Raw genomic sequence first — 18,961 nt, forward strand, 5'->3', positions numbered from 1 at the left:
AAATGACTACTTCTTGCAGCATCACACTTCGTAGAAAAGGGGGTAAGCTTCAAACAGCGTCCTGGGTTTCGTTTCTTTGAGAACAACATGTGCAGAACTGCTTCGCCACTGGATCCTGCAGAGACGCCCTTAGCACTCAACTGAACGTTAAACTTGAAGAACAGTTTCAGAAGTGAGCTTCTGTTCTGCTGGCCAAGGAGCTAAAACCTGTAATAAAATGGTCTGGACCATCTGTGTACCAATACCTGGGGTTTATGTCAAGAAGAATCACAGGAGGCTTCTGGCAGGGCTTCTTCAGTCCTCCACTGTCCTCCTCTTCCTTACACCTACATCCAGGGGTCAACGCAGCTGCAGCAGCCTGGCTTGATGTAAGAAAAGGCACAAGGCAAACCAACATCCTAAAGAACCTGCCCCCGTTGATCCTGCGTCACGAGGACGGTCACAGGCCAAAGGCAGAGTCTCAGCATGGTCTACTGTTCCTCAGCATGTATTCAAGCACCCACTCCCTCCTTCGCTCCTTTAAACTGCCTCCACCACCTTCACCGAGAGCTGACAGCAACAGGGACGGGGCTTGTAATATAGAAACAAACCAACTCCAGAACCCACAACACAGGACTTTGCAAGCAGGTCAGAGTGTTAAAGCATCATGTGGGAAAGAGCATTTTGTTGTAAGCAAATATTTAATTCTCCACAACGCTAACGCAAGCGGTGGGATAATAATTACAGCATGAAGCAGGCAACCTCAACATCTGACTAACAACGTGCTGCGAAAACACATCAAACAAGTCGCCCAGGCGGCAGAACTGGCCATAAACGGCGGGTGCGTCGCTCCCCTGGAATGTGCACGAGGTACCATTGACAAAGAAAGCTAAAACACTATAAAACCAGAGCGGAGCAGCCAGAGAGCTGAGACCATTTTGCTGGTGCTTTCCATTACAACTGCTACAACCTAGCCCGAAGCCAATGCATTTAGTCTACAGCAAAGCGCCGCCGCCATTAATTTCCCACCTGTAAATTCAGCAAGAGGGTCACAAGTATAAACAGTGCACGCAGGGAGGCCGACACCGTATTTACTGAAGATGAGAAGGTATGGCCATAAGAGAAAATAGCATCCAGCCTGTAGCAAAGGGATTCAGCTTCTGCAGAAATCCCCATGGCAAAAATAAAAATCCCACCAACCCAGGGAAATAATTAAACAAGTTAGAACCAACAAATATGGAGCAACTGAAAACACGAAGAGTAGGTGAAGACTGTTTATAGATGATGGAGTAAATTCTGTGACAAGTAGAAAGTAAAAGGATTTCTTCCCCTCTTTTCCTTTTTCGTACCAGCATGGATTTCTCCCTGCTGGTCATTAAACAGCGTTCCTGTACTCAGCACATGCGGGTATGAGCTCCCACCCAAGGCTTTCTCTTCTTTAGGCTGTAAAAATTCACTTTTGTTTCAAAGGTTTCCAATTCATTTCTCAGTACCAGTGAAGACGGTAACCATAAACTTTTAAGAATATTCTTCTCACACCAGTCAACATATAAAGTTCAGCAAAAGAGAAATGTAGCCACTAGTACAACATAGCAGATTTGTCATTTTTCTCATCTCATCTTTTAAATCTCGTTTCCAAGAACATCTACTGGGCAACGATTGAACAACCTTATCATTAGATTTCCTTCTTATTTAATTACTTTATGCTTAAATGTACAAGACATACTTTACAGATTTCTATTCCTTACAATAAAAAGAATACTTTTTAGTATAATTTTGGCTCTCTTTATCAGTATCAAGGATGCATGAACAAAAACTTCTATAAAGTTGGGAAAAAAATATCAAATTATGCATTGAAAACCTGAATAGGTTTACAATTTCATCTTCTATATCTGTCATAGGAAGCAAGGAGAGATGCATTCATTTGAATAATTACCATTACACAATACCATCTTTAAAATGTTGATTTTTGCCTCAAAATTTGATTGCCAGTGAAATTACAGCAGAATTACCTAAGCTAGGCTGAGATTCAGTGACATCCTAAGATGTTTCTGCAGAATAAACTGCTATATAGCCTGTCGTTTAAAACAAAAGATGCAAGACAAATGTATTGATTTCAGCTGAGAAATACAAAACCTGTAAGTCATTGCCTGATGGGTAAAAGAAGACAACATTACAAAAATAAGTTGATAGAAAAGTTTAAAATACCAACACTTTGTTTAATGGATACAGAAAATAAAATCATTTTAACCTCTTTTCTTTCTCATAGTTTCTTATTTATCTATTAATATATGTGGTTGTAAGAATGCTTTGTAGGTAGGAGAGAGACTGGTGCCACTGATGGCTACTAAACAGCTGTTCCGTTGAATAGAGTGTGGCAGTTTTGATGCTTAATTCTTGCAATTAAGGAAAAAAAAAGAAAAAAAAGAAATATAGTACCCCTTGGAGAAAGCTGTTTAATCAACAGCCTAGTAGTTAGACAGCAACGTGTCATCCCTTAACAGCAGATGATTCCCTCCAGGCCACATTATACTGTGGCATGTCTATTAATGAGAAGTTTCCCAAATGTTAAATGTTCTTCTAAGGGACGTTTCAAGTTCGTAAGAGTTGGGATTTTCCAAAAAAAGAGAACTTTCTACTACAGACTTACCAACCAGCTCCAGCACCAAGGCATAAAAGCTTATACACGACTTTTTGTCACCAGTGGATAGGTTGAACTAACGTACGTGCAAAGGAAAATATGATTCATCTACACGATGAGATAAATGCGTTTGCTTCATTCAACCATACATGGACACGATTATGGACTTGAGTTGTCAACAGTAAGTTCCTCCTTTCGGAACCCACTAACGAGCTGGAAAGAGTAAAGTGAGACTAAAATGAGAGAAAAAGAAAGGTTCTCAAAGGCAGTCAGAAGGCACCATATAAGAATCACGGCTTATCCTGAGTTTCCTCTGCAGTATCGAGTCATAAGTTAAACAAAATTTCTCAAGATGATTGCTAAGGAACTATATCACAGTTCCTTAGCGCAGAAAGATTGGAAGTTCAAAGTGACACTTGCAGATCAGGAAAGAAAGAAGTAACGTGGCAGATGAAGAAGCACTGAGATTGATTTTTCCTTCCTTTTTTCCAAATACACACAATATGGAAGTCTAATATAAAGCCAAAAAATAGACATCAAAACCTACAAAACTCAGCTGAAAATAAGTGACAGCTTTTTAAATCGACCATTGTAAAAAATTATTTTTTTATTTATTGTGTGTGTTAGGTCTTACTCACAGATAAATTCTAAAAGGGGTATGTGATTTTATGTGCAGCACAGTACAACTGCCTGCCTTGTGTTACACAGGAAACTGGATTACAGACTACGAATTGACCCTGGCAGACCACCAACCTGCAGTCCCCCAGAGGTACCCGAGAGCAGAATCAGAAGTGCCAAACAGGGCATGGATGCAAGGCTGCAATTTTTACTTCTGGCGCTATGTGCCTTTGCACGCACCGTTTTACGTTGTAATAGCAGTTTCTCACTTCGATAATGAAGAGCGCACAAATTGTGAGAGCACAGTATTTGAAGACATAAACTGCTACGCTCTGAAACAGCAGTCCAAGTGTTGGTCACCCTGGTTTTCAGGTACCAAAAATAAGGGATAATCTGGAGACCCTCATGTCTTAGCGTAAGAGGCACATAGCAAGCATCCTGCTCGGAAATGGTCATCATAAAAAGGAGAACGTAATCTTATGTTCAAGGCAAGGTTTTAATGTATAACCATGAGAACAGATGCAGAAGAGGGAAAGAGCAGGAAAAGAGCACCTAATTAGCTAATTGAATACTGCATCCTCATGCATATGAAAGCCAAGTTAGACAAGCAGTCATAAGCTGACATTTCCTAATTTTCCAGTGCTTAAAAACTTAATCATTGCAAAAATTGAAGCATATGCCATCACAGTATACACACACAATGCAATCACACGTAGGTTCAAAAGAACTGGTATTCTGGACCACCCACAAATCTAGCACAACACAATATATGTGTTTGCACTTTACTGTTAACTTGGAAATTTTTTTGCAAACTCTACACCATATTGTTGGAAAGTCAACAGAAGCATATTTAACTGCATGCATCATATCTGGCAAATTATTTGTGCTTACAGAAGTTCACTTATACGTAACAGCTACAAACATAAGGATTATAAATACGATGAGTATTACAAGGTCTAAAATTAAAAGAGGGAGTTTTACTGCTTCACTGTTTTGTTGATCAAATACTTTTAAAGGTACAACCTCTGAAAAATTATTTCGGTCCAATTCAGGAATGCTTAGTATATACCAAGAAAGGTTATTTCCTGCTTACAGCCTTTTTTAAAAGCAGACAGTTGATTTTGGGCGGTTGGTTTCAGTTGAAACTAAATACCTTTTTTCTGTGTATAGAGTAGTTACATAAAATAAAGCTCTCTTCTGAAACTTAAAAAATTACCAGTTTTCTACAACATTACCAGGAACTTCTTTGCTAACTTCAGTATTCATCATAAGCTTTTTTTATTATTTCAATCATTGTGCTAAAAATACACCCCGCCATTCACAGGAGACGTGTCAGTCAAGTAATGGTGACCAGCCTCCTGTGAGAGCCATAGCTCAGCAGTCTCCCAGTTACAACCACAATTACATTAGGCATTACGTGCTAACATTCCAATTGCTTAAATTAATAGACTCAGAGGTGCAAAGGTTCTTAAAAACTGACCGCTTCTCCTTAAGTGTCCAGGATCTTCAAACTATTTTATTGGTTCTTTCTTGATATTTTTCCTACGATGACTATAGAATGCATAAGCTTATAAATGTTAAACTCTAACAAAACAGAAATGCTTTGGTTATACAAACACGCAGGTCCTAGTCCTGTAGCTAACCTTCACAAAAACTAAAAAAATTAAAAAAAAAACCAAAAAAACAACAAAACAAAACCACACAAAACTGAGGCATTACTTACTTTCTGAATTCTCCTGGACGTCTAATACTCCCAGCACAGGTAAACAGGACCAAACCATAGCAGCTTTGGCTGCAAGTATCCGCTTTTGTTAAAGGTGCGTACACAAGCATCCATCCATGTGTTTTGAATAGGTAGAACCCATGTAGAGACGTGGGGCAGAAATAGGATTTATTAATCTACATGGGTGTGATGACAAAGGTTCTCTGTTAACAACCTTCAGTGAACTGTAGAAACTCTTGTTCAGGAGATAAGATACTAGCAGCACTCCTCCCACCACAAAAAAAAATAATGAATAATCTGCTCCTTGCTCAGTACTTTTGTCTAAAAAGTAAAATACATGGTGAAAACCACCTGTTAAAGAAAGTCCCATGACAAATAGGTAAAAGGTAAAGTCCAACAAGCAAAAGTTAGGGAAAGAAAAGCAAGGCTACCACCCATACTCAGTGTCATTGAACTGCAACAAAAATACGGAGCAAGTATTCAGCAATGCAGTGATATACCATAAAATCATGGCCTGAAACATTCTATTGAAAGTATGAAATGGAGTTAGTACACAGAGCAAAAATTTGGGGTGTTTGCCAGGAGGAGCCACAGAAATAATAATTTGGCAGCTGTCACATTTCTTGCATTTAAAATTAAAAAAGCATTTTATAGTGAATGCGTATTAAAAGCTATCATTAATCTAAGGTAATGAATTTTTCGAGGGGAAAAAATTGATATTACTCAAATTATACCATCAGTTTCAAGTCAGGCTTCAAAACACAGGACTAAACTGAACGTTTGCATTTGGCAAATGTTGTAGTTGTAACCTCAACACCTTCAGTAAAAAAGTCACAGCGATTCAGCCTGAGCGAGGGGTTGGACAAGACGACCTGGGGAGGTGCCTTCCAACCTCAATCCTTTTCAGTCTGACACCCTTCGAGTGTGTCAACACTGAACCCAATTCTTAGCCAGTATTTGGAGTCTGGGGACGAGATTTTCCCATGCTGCTCTGTCTTATATGTGGATGCTGTTAATGTGAGTGTTAATGTAGTGACTGTTAAAGGAAGTAACTGTTTATCATTTATCATCACTGCTTTAAGACTGCAGAATGGCTCCTGAAGTGATCTAAAGGCATCGGTGACCTTAAAATGCAACGCTGAGCTCACTGAAGTTTAATAGCCAAATGTAGCTTGAAAAGGCAACTGAGTTCTTCTACGGTAAATGCTCCATTTCTAAAATTATCAGTTTGGCATTAGGAAATAATTAGCTGCGTTGCAATTTATTAATGAAAAAAATTTTCAGAATGAATACGCATTACGACGTAGTATTCAATTTTTGGTGTAACTGTTTACAGCCAATCTGGCTTCTAGCTAAAACTCCACAAACCAAGAAAGAATGCACGATTAGGTCATGGAGAAAATCTGCGCTGCAAAAAGGCACAGAATAATTTTGCAGAGCAGAGGGCAGATTTTCCAGTCCTGCTATGCAACATATGTAATGACAACGATATTTAGGGAAAAGAGTACTTTCTTTACACATACTTAAGTGTAAACTGGTCCTACTCATAGACCACCTTAAGATTTAAATGAACCGGGGCTGAATTCTACACAGCACAAGCTCCTGACTCGAGACCTACTGCAGAGCAGTGCAAAAGCCATGCGCTTCTCAGAGTATTCAAGTGGATACAGCCTTCCAAGAAGACTGGGGGGAGAAAAAAATCCCTTTTAAATTATTGCATCCTTTCTGTGTTAAGTCCGCAGGATAATATTTGCTGTCAAGCAACTTTCTCTGCCATTCATGTTCCTTTTTGCACTTCCAAAATATAGTTGCCTTTGTCTAAAGCCAGACTTATGGAACGAACAGATATTAGCAGTAGCACAAGAGGCTTTCCTGGTAATCACTGTTTCCCACATGAAGCTGCGCAAAAGAATCAGAGAAATCTCCGATCATCAAAGTTATCCTCCAACTTCCCCCCCATTCCCTCTGAATATGCTCCTCATCCAAATTATATAGCTATATACCAAGTTTTATTATGGAGCAAGATGAAACACATAGGTGGTGCATAACAAGCATAGTTTCAAGAACTAGTAAGGCTGTGACACAAAAAATATGTAAACTGCATTTTTTTCAATGACTGTTCAGAATCATTACTGAATATGTTAGGAGTTTGTTTGACAGAATTTCCACTTTGAATATACATAAAGATTATAAAATGAAACACATGACAAATATTCCTAAAACCCAAGCCCATTGCTGGTTATTTATATTTTAAAAATAGGATGTCATGTAACAATAACAGATACATCCTGGTATTCTTTTAAGTGGCAGATATCAGCAGGGAAGGACTTTTTCTTCCCTCATGGTTTGCATTACAGTACTTTATTTTAATCAATTTATTTAGGTGCTTCACCAGTTCACTTTCATGTATCGCTCACGTGTTTCTAAGTTACATAAACGTCACTCACGCCTTTATCTATCTTAAGCTAGAAATCAAGCCAACCTTCACAGCATCATAAATCATCATTGCTACTGTCCACATACGAGCTTAACTATATATATTTTTTAATCTGGGCAACAGCGTACTGAGACTAGAAAGCTTAGATTTTTTACAGACAAAGATGAAAGGATTTTTTTTGTGGTTTGTTTTTTTTTTTTTTTTTCTAAATTCTCAGCATAGAGCTGTGTACTCAGCCTCACTTCTGCATTCAGGACACCATGCCAGAGCCTGCAATGAACTTCAGTGTTTGTCAAACACACAGAGTAGCACGACATACTGGTCTTAGTGCTTAGTGGGATTAGAGTTGCCGGAAAAAGAGTTTAATTTTTGTATGCCCAAAAGAGTGCTGCCTAGAGGTGCAGAGTCCTGTAGGGCTACCATCAAATCTGATGTTTTATCCAACTTGAAAGAACTTGACAAACACATCCTTTCTCCATGGACTAAAATTTTTGGGACTTATCTCTGAAGTAGACAATAAAAGACTGGGGTCTACATTGCCATGTAGATCCACTGCTGCTACTGATGCAATGTCCACAGAAGAACTGTCCTCCCAGAAATGGAAGGACTCTGTGCCTCCTAGCTCAGCCTGGGCGCCTCTGGGAGGTAACTAGTTCCTGAAGGACAAACAATATTCACAGCAGCAGGGAGATTATCTGAGGCTGGGAAAGTTCTGTCAGTGGGGTAAAAGATATCAAGGCTTCTAAACACTTGGCACATTAGAAGGAATGCATCGTGCTACGTGTGCACCTTCTGAAACCACTTGCGACTCAGTTGACTAAAGGAACAAGACTGCACCAAATCGCAGACAGAACTGAATTCCCATTTTGAAGGTCAAAAATTCAGTGATAAAAAAAATAATGTTGCATCATGATTATTTTTTTTTTTTTGCCTTAAACCTGTACTATAGATCTATGTTATTTACATATTTGACACTGGGGAATACTCAACTATGGTCATATATTGAAGTACAAGGCACATTTTTTTGACAAGTAATTTACAAAAAAAAAAAAGTCAGTACATCAACTACCAAATTTAACAAATGCAACTTGACAAAATGACATTCTGCTTTCCAGAGATCAACTGTTTTAGATTTATTTCATCAAAGGTGTGATACAGTTACAAGCCCATGCATTTCATAAAAATCTGAACTTAAAATTGTTATGGAACAAAGTTTTAAATAAAGCATATACAGAAGTTTCTGTGTATTCAAGTGGACTGGTTTGTCTGGAGGAATATTATTTGCAACATATGGGCAGAAGCACTGACATTTTCATGTGATCATTTCTTTATCTCTTTTACCCCTCTCCCCACCTTCTGAAGATAAATCACAGTTGAATAACTCTATGGATTAAGTCCTAGACATAAACTCATAGTTGAATCCAGAATTTTACCTTCCATTGGCTACACATTTATAGTACATCTTTTTATACTGTTATTAAAAAAATAAAATAAATTATTAGCCAGTATAACTATTTTGAAAAATGGCATGTATCCATTTAATACGCCAACAACATTAATTTCTGTCTACTGAAATTATTTTTTATTATTCCAAGGTAATTCTTGTAATTCCTGAATGTTGTCGAATATTAATGCCTCTTGTAGAAAATTTAGGTATTTCTATGTAATGAAACTGCTGGAGGAACCAGAGAGAAGCTGCAATAGACTAATATGAAATAAATACTATAGATAGTATTTAAAAGGCACACAAATACTTCAAACACATACAGTTTCAAATCTTTATTGTTTTAAAATTCTACATGTCTTTTACAATTACAATAATTTGTTACTTAAATGACTCTTGAATGGTTAATGTACAATGAGTTTTTTCCTGAAACTCAACCATGAAATACAATTTCATCAATATGATTTTTCTAAATAGATCAATACAAGATTTCTGTTTCGTTGGGAAGAACAAGTGCTTCACTTTGAACAAACGGCACAGATGTCTTCCCTTCAGAATCTGTGTGATCAATCCATCGAAAGTGCTTTTGAAGATTGCAGATCTAACTTTGACTGATTTTCAAAATCAGTCTATCAAATTACAAGGTTCTTTTTTAACATTAAAGAGCATTTTCATGTAATGAAACAAGTTGCAGTAGTTATTTTTATTCATCTACTGAGGCAAACTCATGTTGAAGAAAAATTATATGATTATCTGCATGCAATGAACACTCCTCTTTAAATAGTTGATGAATTTTACACATATAAAGAATCTGTTAAAGAGTGCAAGTACTTTGATAATGATTTCACAAAAGGACGTATGCTGGTAATAATGGTAACTAACATTTAACATCTAAATACAAGCTAATGTATATTTAACAGGCAATTAACATGGCTAACAAACCATGTTTCATGGGGTTGCCCTTTGAGAAAATGAACTCATTTGGTCCACACTCCTAAAGTTATCTGGGTAAAAAAACTGGAACAGTTAGGGCCAGAGTTTTTCATGAATTTCTTGTTTCTAAAATGTGACCTGTTAAAAAGTAAAAGCAGTACATCAATGACGTATCTTGTCACATGACCTCAGTATAAAAAGATGGCCTGGTATTTGGAGCGATGAACGAGCACTGAAGGACGAGTCAAAAAATGGAGACAGAATGAACTAAAACTTTGTTGTGTTATACTTTCTTGTTCCATGGTACTGCTTTCACCCTGTAGAATTTTGTACCCAAAGGAACTTTAAATCTGTTTTGTGCCTACAGAAAGAAAAAAAAAATCAAATTACATTAGAAATGTGGGATTATTCTCCGTTTTTTTTTTTTTAAATTTTTAAGCAGAAACTGATTCCCACCCCTCAGCATTTACGAGGGCCTTTGGAGTCTGGCAAGGTTCTGGGCAGTATGGACGCAACTACCCAAGCCACTGCTCACTTAACGCTTTTTTCTAGTTGCCCTTCTCTTGCTATTCACTGACTGAAAAACAGAGCAGGAATAGCAGAACCTAGGACAATTTTCATTTCACTTATTATGAAGAGAGTACTTTTCACAGTTGTTACAAACATTAAATCTGATTTTCTTCTCTATTCATTTTATCAGGTAATTTTCCATTACTATTTCCTTACCTTTTTTGCCTGGCAATATTCTTTTTCCATCACTTTTCCTAGCACCCAAGGTCTCCTAGATGCACCTGAAGCTAAAGAGACAAAATATTTATTGTTTTAGATAGTCAACTACAGGTAATAGGATATTACATTTAATGCGGTTAAAGAGTATTTGAAAGCAGAAGTTATTAAAAACACCCAACCCTTTTAAAAATAAATTAACAAAAATTAAATAAGTTCCAATTTCAAGACAGGTCGCTGGTGTTTTCAAACAAAAAAGTAGATTTTCCAGTTTGAATTTTGTTTTAAAAGTTGACATCAGAGGAAACAAAAGCAAATGCAAACTGAAATTAATTTAAAGATTCAAAATTGTTCTCATCAGCTAAGCTTAACCTTTTGGTGTGATTTAAAGGTGAGAATTTCTTGAAGTACTTCAAAGGTCAGAAAGCCTTCTGTACTCAGCTATTATAATTGCCCTTACTAACATTCGATTATTTTTCTGTATTAGTGATGGAAATTAGTTACTCATAAATAATAATTTTAAAGCCCTACAAGTCTGCTAGTTTGGGTTTCAGTCCTCAGAATACCCCATACTGTTCAGAAAGGAGAAAAGTGAAAAACCTCAAAAATAAACTGACATGTCAAAAGAGCAACAGTGGGCATAAATAAACTTTCAGCTTGTGTCTGTTTCTGAAGAGTAAGGAAATGCATGTTTATCTTGCATCCCAAGAAATTATATCCATTTTACTTGCTTTGCTCTTTTCTAACTATCACTATTCACGGCATGAAGAAAACATCAAAACAGACGGAAGGAACAGCTCACATATGCTCTGCATAACACTAAAATCACTGCTTTTCTAAGCATGACTATTTATGAGATACTCTATCCAGTGACTAGAACATGAGTCACTCAAGAACCAGAGTTTGAAATTTTAATCTTACCCTTCAAGACTGATCTGGCTATTGACAGAGGAGCAGATTCTGTTCTACTCCACACTCCTAAAATCAGTCTAAAGTATTCATATCCTGCCTGAATGCTCTACAAGTAATATTTAAATTATAAAAAAACTTAAGTTATTTTTTAATTTGCTTGTCTGACAGACTTCATTGATCTAACAAAGACAGTGAGAAATATGGAGGGTTTTTTTGCCTACATTTGCAGATGAAAACCTCCATATCCTGAAGGGACAACACAGAAACCATGCAGTCCTCAACCAATTTCAGGATTGTCATAGCATTCTAAGTGCTCTTAATGTAGGCAGACACCCCAGAGATAGCCTAAATCCCTGTCACTTAATACTGCAGGTGGTTTTATACAAAATTATTAGCTTGATATGTACACGTTGGTACAAAAGGCCAGATTTAGATGCAACATTTTGGAGACCTTGAAACAGTAATTTGCAGTATCTAGGTCCACACCAATTTTATTCTATCACAAATACTATTAGTGTTCCAGGTTTCATTTTCCCCACTTCCCTGATGCATAAATAGAATCAAGACATGGTTTCCTGAAGTACTGAGCTCTAGACAAATGTGTTACTAAAGCAAATGGTAAGTTTTCATGTTTGTTGTATGTGGAGTTTTGAGACTAACTGGTTAGCAATTAGTAAGGAACGGAGCAAGCTAAGTCCATTTGAAAACAGACAAGGTCAGTGAATTGTGTACTCATTGTATATAAACTGACATGTCTTTAACCTTATATATGTAAACCAATAGCAAGAAAATAAATCATGTATCACATAGTTACATAGGCATTATTAACGCCATAGTTCAGAATCTATTACATCTCTAAGTAAGATAGGAATTCTTCCTGTACACACATATGGGACATACTCTTCAGCAGTCTCAGAATGCAGTAAGAGCTTGGTGGTCTTCTGGAGACTACACAATTATTTCAGAGCTATCATCTTTCATCAGAACTGAAATCTATGAGTGTGCTCATTAAGAGTAAGTTGACAGCTTCTGACATGCTCTCCTGACATAGAAACTTTTACTGATAAATTAGAATTACCATAAAACATTCTTAGACATTTCTGCAACAAAAGCTGGCAGCACAGGTGGGTTTGCAAAAAATACTAGGTGTGATAGTTTAAAGACGTTTATATAAATCTAGTGTTGGACATAGTTTAGTGCAAAGCATTGTTATTTTTCCTCATTTAAAAAAAGATAGATTAATTTAACTAAGTTTACACAGCTGCCAAAAAATAGCCAACAAATAACCTGAAGATTAAGGGAGGAAAAAAGCAAATATGCTATCAACATGAACATAAGCAAAACACACAGAAACTGTTCTCCGAAAACTTTTAAGTCTTGCTAACCACCATTTAAATCGGGTGGAAAAACTTTATCAGCAAAAACATGGCTTGCAAATCCCCATATACTGTGGTCTACATTTTGTTATTTCAGACATTTATTTGGGTTCATAAATTCCAGTCACTTTGCAGAAGATGAGCTACAGAGAGAACAAATCTTATCCAATCTTCAAAGCGCATCATAAAATCAGCTATTAAAAAAAGTAAGTACTACTGAGCATGTAGTTTTGACAGAAATACTACCTCGAGTTTTGTACTTGGTTTCCTCATCAAAAGACACACTGAAAACATAAATCCACATAAAAATATGCCTAAGACCTACACGGTTATACATTATTATTCATGTTACTGAATAGGTTAGTGGCCTGATGGGAATACTTTTCCCATAGACATATTAACATACACTGGGTGTGTACAAAATTGGCATCTTCTCTTTCTCTCTCTTTTCTTTCTTTTTGAGGGGGCAGGGTTCAGGATTTTTGAGTTTGTGTGTTTGGTTTGGCTTTTTTTGTTTGTTTGTTTTTAAACAGCTTACTTTGAAGATACAGATATTTTCCCCTGTTTTTCCAAGATATTAATATCCACATAATTTCTTGATTTAAAATGTTCGGCCATGAAAAACATTTAGCATCAGAACAAATAACAAAAGCTACAAAGATAGCTGATACTTATCTACATTACACACTTCTCATTTACCACATACATATTTATAAAATCACTCTAAGCGTTAGAAAGTTAAGAGTGTTATTTATAGGAGAAGATAATAATTGGAAGTAATCTGACACTTACCACACTCACCTGGTTTGAGATCCAGTGCAGCAAGAGATTCTGAATGCAAGAAATACAAGGTTGGACTAACAGTAAACAATACATAGTTGTCATGCCTTTCATCCAAGATGATGAGAACCAAATCGCCAACCTGAAAGCTAGAAAAAAAAAATACAATCAAGGAACCTAACTAAAAAGAAACTATAGAAGTTTAAAGCTACATTAATTACACTACAGTTTTTTTCCCAAAGTACTGCACAGGCTGAGACTTAGCTGAACAGCAGCACAGGTGTTTCTACTTGTTATGCCAGCTCATACATATTTTACATTTTCTGAAGTCAACAAAAACACTCTACCTTTTAAAAAACTGTTTTTGAAATGTTTTTTCTACATCCATCAGCTCAAATTATTGTTTTCAAAAGACCTGACAGCTTTGCTTTTACCTAACAAAACACTAGCATTTCAATTTTATATTATTTTTAATTTACCAATACTTCTGTTAATGATCACTGTACCATTGTTTACAAACACTCTTTTGATGTTTTTAACTAAGTCAATTTGAACATGGAAAGATACAGCGAAACATTTATGTAGCTATTCAATCTTAAAATTTTAAGGACACAGGACAAAGAAGGGATGAAGTAGTCATCTGACTTTGATCAAAAGGTTAGAAGCAAAGAAATATCGCGGTGACTTAACATAAAAAGTTTCAAAAGCTCTGTTTCTTCCTGACATCAGGATAACACACGAAGCCACAAAGTTCTCATGCCAAGTTTCAGTAACAGAGTTCTGAGAACCTTTTCTGTCTCCAACTTCTGTTTCACGGGGCAAACGTGTTGGAAGTATATTAATTACCCATGAGTGAAATGAAGTCTAAAATAGCTACAAATTAAGCATTAGATAAGAGCGTTCCAAGAATAAATATTACTACTACTCTGAGGATGGGGAGGAAGCGGCAAAGAAAGGGGAAAACTCTTATTCATAAAAGGAGATCGCAGATACATAGAGATAAATAAGTAAATCTAGAGAGAAATTTAGCTCATCTTCTTTGAAGCTCGCTTTCAGATTAAATAAACGATACTCCAGGCTTTTCTGCTCAGGCTTAGTATGATGACAGACTATACAGACTCAGATAAAGACATCTCTACTGGACAGATGAATTCTTCTTTCATGACATTTTCCTCACCAAAGACTACCAAAAGAGTTGCTAGAATATGCTAGAATAACATGCTCACAGGAAAAGCTGATTCTGCACATACCGACTTTGTTAAAATAAAAATGCAATTTGGTGTAATTCAGAAAAGATTAAAGGAATAATCTGTGTTGGTTTTCTTTCCAAAAGCATTTTTCATATTACTCAAATAATATCAGACTGATAAATTACTTAAGAACATTTGTCTGTAGCTTTCATATCTTGCAAGAATTAATACTTCTTTTTCCAGCAACAATTCTACATGCAGCTGCTAACAGATTGATAACATCTAACAAAATATTTGAGTTAATTTCATTTCATTCTCTCAAGGTAAGCCAAAAATTTTTTGAAGACTTCAGGAAGGTAGAACTTCCCTTGAAATATAATGGGGCACTACACATATTCAGGGCAAACAGGATTCCTTCTACTTTTTCTTCGCATGATTTCAAGGGTACGGATAAACAAGAAGTAATCTAAAAGAAAACTCCAGGAGGAGTTTTCCCACGAGGGAATCCTGTCCATTATGGGAGATAATCCCACGAGGTATTATCCATATAAGGAAAAGTACAGAATTCAATAAAGCCACTGATATACAAAATTCAGAAATGCCTTTTTGTTCAAAAAAAATATATAAAGTTTGATTTATGCTCAACTGGGATGGTTCAATAACTTACGGCTAAACTATAGAGATAACCTACGTATCTTTTTACCACAAAGCAAGAACATAAGAGTCGTGACATTCTTTAACTACATACTTATTATTGAAGGCATATCCATCTGTTTATATGATAATTAACGTGTACTTACTCTCTAATTGCTATTTTTTCAGAATGTCTTGAGGATACTGATGACATGCTCTGGGACATCTATAAAAAAAAAAAAGAAAAGCTGTGAAGTATTGGCAAGCTACGATGAAGTGTACATTGTGGGTAACAATATAGTTAAGACAAAAGAAATAATTTATTATTGATTTCAAACAGTGTCTATTCTTGCCGATCTCATACCCATTCAAGAAAACAGCATACCTTTCTGTCATCCTGGTCTGTAGCAGGTTTGGTTGGACTTTGTTTCTCAGGGTGTTTTTTTGTTTGTTTGTTTTATATAGCTACCTTTGATTATGATATTTCTTACATAATTGACTTCTCCCTCATTATTTAAAACTGAAAAGTGCTTTCCAGATCAGTGCCAGTGAAGATTTGTTCTGGGCATACCAAGACTTATGATACAGCTGTGCACTCTAACACAGAATCCACTCGCATTCTCCAAAAGGCTGAAGGTAAAACACTGGAGGTTAAACATGTTTCTTGCAACTAAAATACGGATGTTGAATTCAATATGGTCTCTAAGCTTTACTAAGGATTGTCACATAATCTAAAGTTTACTGTAATAGATGGAGCGGCACTCCCTGGAATAAAACTGGAGTCAAATTTACTAAGACCAAACAAAGGTTCTATTAAAAATTATGTTTGAAACCCTACATATCTCCTATATATGCACAATATTTGCCTTTAAACCTGTTAAAATTAATTAATACTGGCACATGAACCAACTTCAATAGGATAACTATATCTAAAATGAACATAAGCATACATATACTTTCTACAGTAACTGCGATTGTAAGAAATGAAAATGTGTAACACTACTTCGTATCTACACTAAGGGATACGTAGCCCACTTACAGGCAAGTAGACAGAGAAGCTGATCTGAGGTAAGTGTGTCCATTTCATTACCCTTTGGTAACATCCTTACAGAAGACAATTCATAACTGCCCTGTAGAAACTCTGACTGGAGGCCTTGCAGTTTTTCCATAGGTTCCTACTTCCTGGACCATTTATACATGCTGTTGAAATCTAGATTACTCATACTTGAAGTTTAGCACATGATTTTTCAGCTGTAACTCAAATATTGTTACCTACAGCACATTTCCTGTTGTCCGTCTTCCCCCTGCCACTTCCCCAGAAACAGTATCAGCCTGTCTCAATAGCAGCTTGAAGCCTATTCACTGCTTGTTTTCTTCATTTCTTCAAAGAATGAGTCCAAACTGAATACAGTACAACGCCAAAAGCTCTCAACTTCTGATGAAACTTTCAGCAGTTTTTGTTTATGGAGTCCAACTTCAGTTGGTTTTTTTTGTTTTGGTTTTTTTTTTTTTGTTAGAGACTGCATTTTGACTTATTACCATTGTACTTTTCTTTCTTGAAAAAGTTGCAGCTAACTTGAAAGCTGTCAAAATGCACATAATCTGCTTAGATTGTTCACTAAAGTGTTTGACAGTTCTCTTCAGGTGTTAAGACCACAGTTTTTATTACTGTTTTATGAAACTGGAGTGTTAAAATGAAAATGCAAACTAGCTTGATTTCTATATTTTTCGTTATTTTCTAACTTTAAGAAAAACAAATTAGAATCTTAAGAATACTACCATTAAAACTCAGTAATGAATATTTTATGACTAAGAGTTCTAATAGCCTTTAAACATAACAAAGGGTCCCTTTCACAATAACTTATATAAAATAACAGAAATCCTGCAATAACATTCCTCATATTAAAAGGAGCTCCTTTGTATCTTTTATTGCTTGCAGAGGTAACCCACAAGTTTTGCTGCAAAAGACAGTGACCTCAAGAGATTTTATTTTGTTGTGCACAACCCCTTTTGGGTTCCTTATCTGAAGTAGCTGGAGAGAAATAAATACCGGTATTTAAATGTTGATGGATATTTCTGTTTTAGAAGGGTGAGAGAAAGGGAGGATGAAGAGACAAGAAACAGTTTATTTTAGCTATGAAATGATCAATTTATAAGTAAGAAATTGGAATGATATTAAGTTCCTATGTCCCTTTAGAAACCAATTTTGAATTGCTTTAGACTACAATGAGCAGCTGATTTCTCTTGTGTGACCTGGTATTATTCATAATGACAAAAAATGATTTTGTATTTGTCTTGTATAATGACAGTTTCTTCAACTTCATTTTATTCTGAGGTGACAAGAGATCAAGGGTTTAATTTAGGAAATCTACAGAGAGGTTTGGGAGACTGCCCAGTGTGTTTGAGTTTTATTGTAAAAACTACACTGAAATACCTTTTGTGCACTTCATTGGCATTCTAAGTAAAAACAAATCTTCTTTTACAAAATATGCTTTTAGATGTTTTGCAATCCTTTCTTATGCCCTGCGCTAGCCGGGTTACTATGGACAGGTTTTAACATGGGATAAAAGTGTTTGAAAAAAAAATATCTATTTCATACACAAATATGTGGCAGGAGTAAACTACATAGTAAATTTCAATCCTATCCTGGACAGAAGAGTGGCAGCTCCTACTGGAAAACCTTAAATACTTTTGCTATGAAATGTAATTTGCAACTACACAGATAACAGTTTCTAGCAAACTCCTAGATATCACCTGTCACTTAAAGAAAGTGAGATCTCCATGGCCAGCGCAACAATAAACTATCAAAGGACATGTCTATTTCCCACATACACAGTAATTTTTTTTTAAGACCTAATGTTGAGCCCTGCTAGCAAGGATAAACTGTGGATAAATAAAAGGAGAAAGATTCATAGCATGGGAATCAAGGGAACTCTGTCACTCTATTCTTTTTCCTTCCATTGGCATTGACGATTATTCGAGTGCTTTGGTTTAAGAAAGGTTATCAAGTTACCTATTTGCCAGTTGCCTTAGCACCTAAAACATTTTTGAAGTTAATAAAACACATTTTTAGATTTTAACAAACTGAACATTTGTCAGCTTTTCTTATTTTTTTATAGACTTAAAACATGCATTGCACAAATACTTACCAATCTTTGATTTAATCTCTTATTTTCCTCCTCTTTCAACTGCAAAGTCTGAAAGAAAATATTATCTAATTATCTTATACGGTATAAACATTTTAAAAAAGTTTTAATACGACCAGAGCCAGACTACTTATACAATGTACCTATTTACTACAGCTTTCAGTTTTAAAACAATATCAAAACATCTTTTGAACAAAGGCATGTAAAAAAAAAATTTGAAGTCTAGCAATTACTGCAGTGCTACAAAAACCCACTGCTAAGCCACGCTTATCTCCATACTCATCCTTCTCCTTATGTCAGAAAAACATTTCACTGATAGAACAGCAACGGAAATCTAATATATTACTATTCCATAGGTTCTACCCATGGCTAATGTATTACTATTCTATAGCTTCTACCCATGACAAATCCTTTGTAAGCAGA

At 36.0% G+C, this 18,961-nt stretch overlaps 1 protein-coding gene across 3 annotated transcripts in view; it reads right to left on the bottom strand.

Annotated features, from left to right (window-relative positions):
• Nucleotides 1-8,500: 8,500 nt before the first annotated feature.
• RB1CC1 (RB1 inducible coiled-coil 1) overlaps nt 8,501-18,961 on the bottom strand; it is a 77,674-nt gene continuing 67,213 nt past the window's right edge. For 2 of the 3 annotated variants that reach the window (XM_063326859.1, XM_063326861.1), the window contains 5 exons: nt 18,542-18,589; nt 15,560-15,618; nt 13,582-13,718; nt 10,502-10,572; nt 8,501-10,136 (listed from right to left, as the gene is read on the bottom strand). In XM_063326859.1, coding sequence (XP_063182929.1) covers nt 10,059-10,136; nt 10,502-10,572; nt 13,582-13,718; nt 15,560-15,618; nt 18,542-18,589 — 393 coding nt within the window. In that variant the 3' untranslated portion in view covers nt 8,501-10,058. The remainder of the gene's footprint in view (nt 10,137-10,501; nt 10,573-13,581; nt 13,719-15,559; nt 15,619-18,541; nt 18,590-18,961) is intronic. The other variant, XM_063326860.1, reaches the window with a different exon arrangement.

The sequence above is a fragment of the Chroicocephalus ridibundus genome, chromosome 2 (genome assembly GCF_963924245.1).
Source record: "Chroicocephalus ridibundus chromosome 2, bChrRid1.1, whole genome shotgun sequence".
Taxonomy (NCBI): Eukaryota; Metazoa; Chordata; class Aves; order Charadriiformes; family Laridae; genus Chroicocephalus; species Chroicocephalus ridibundus.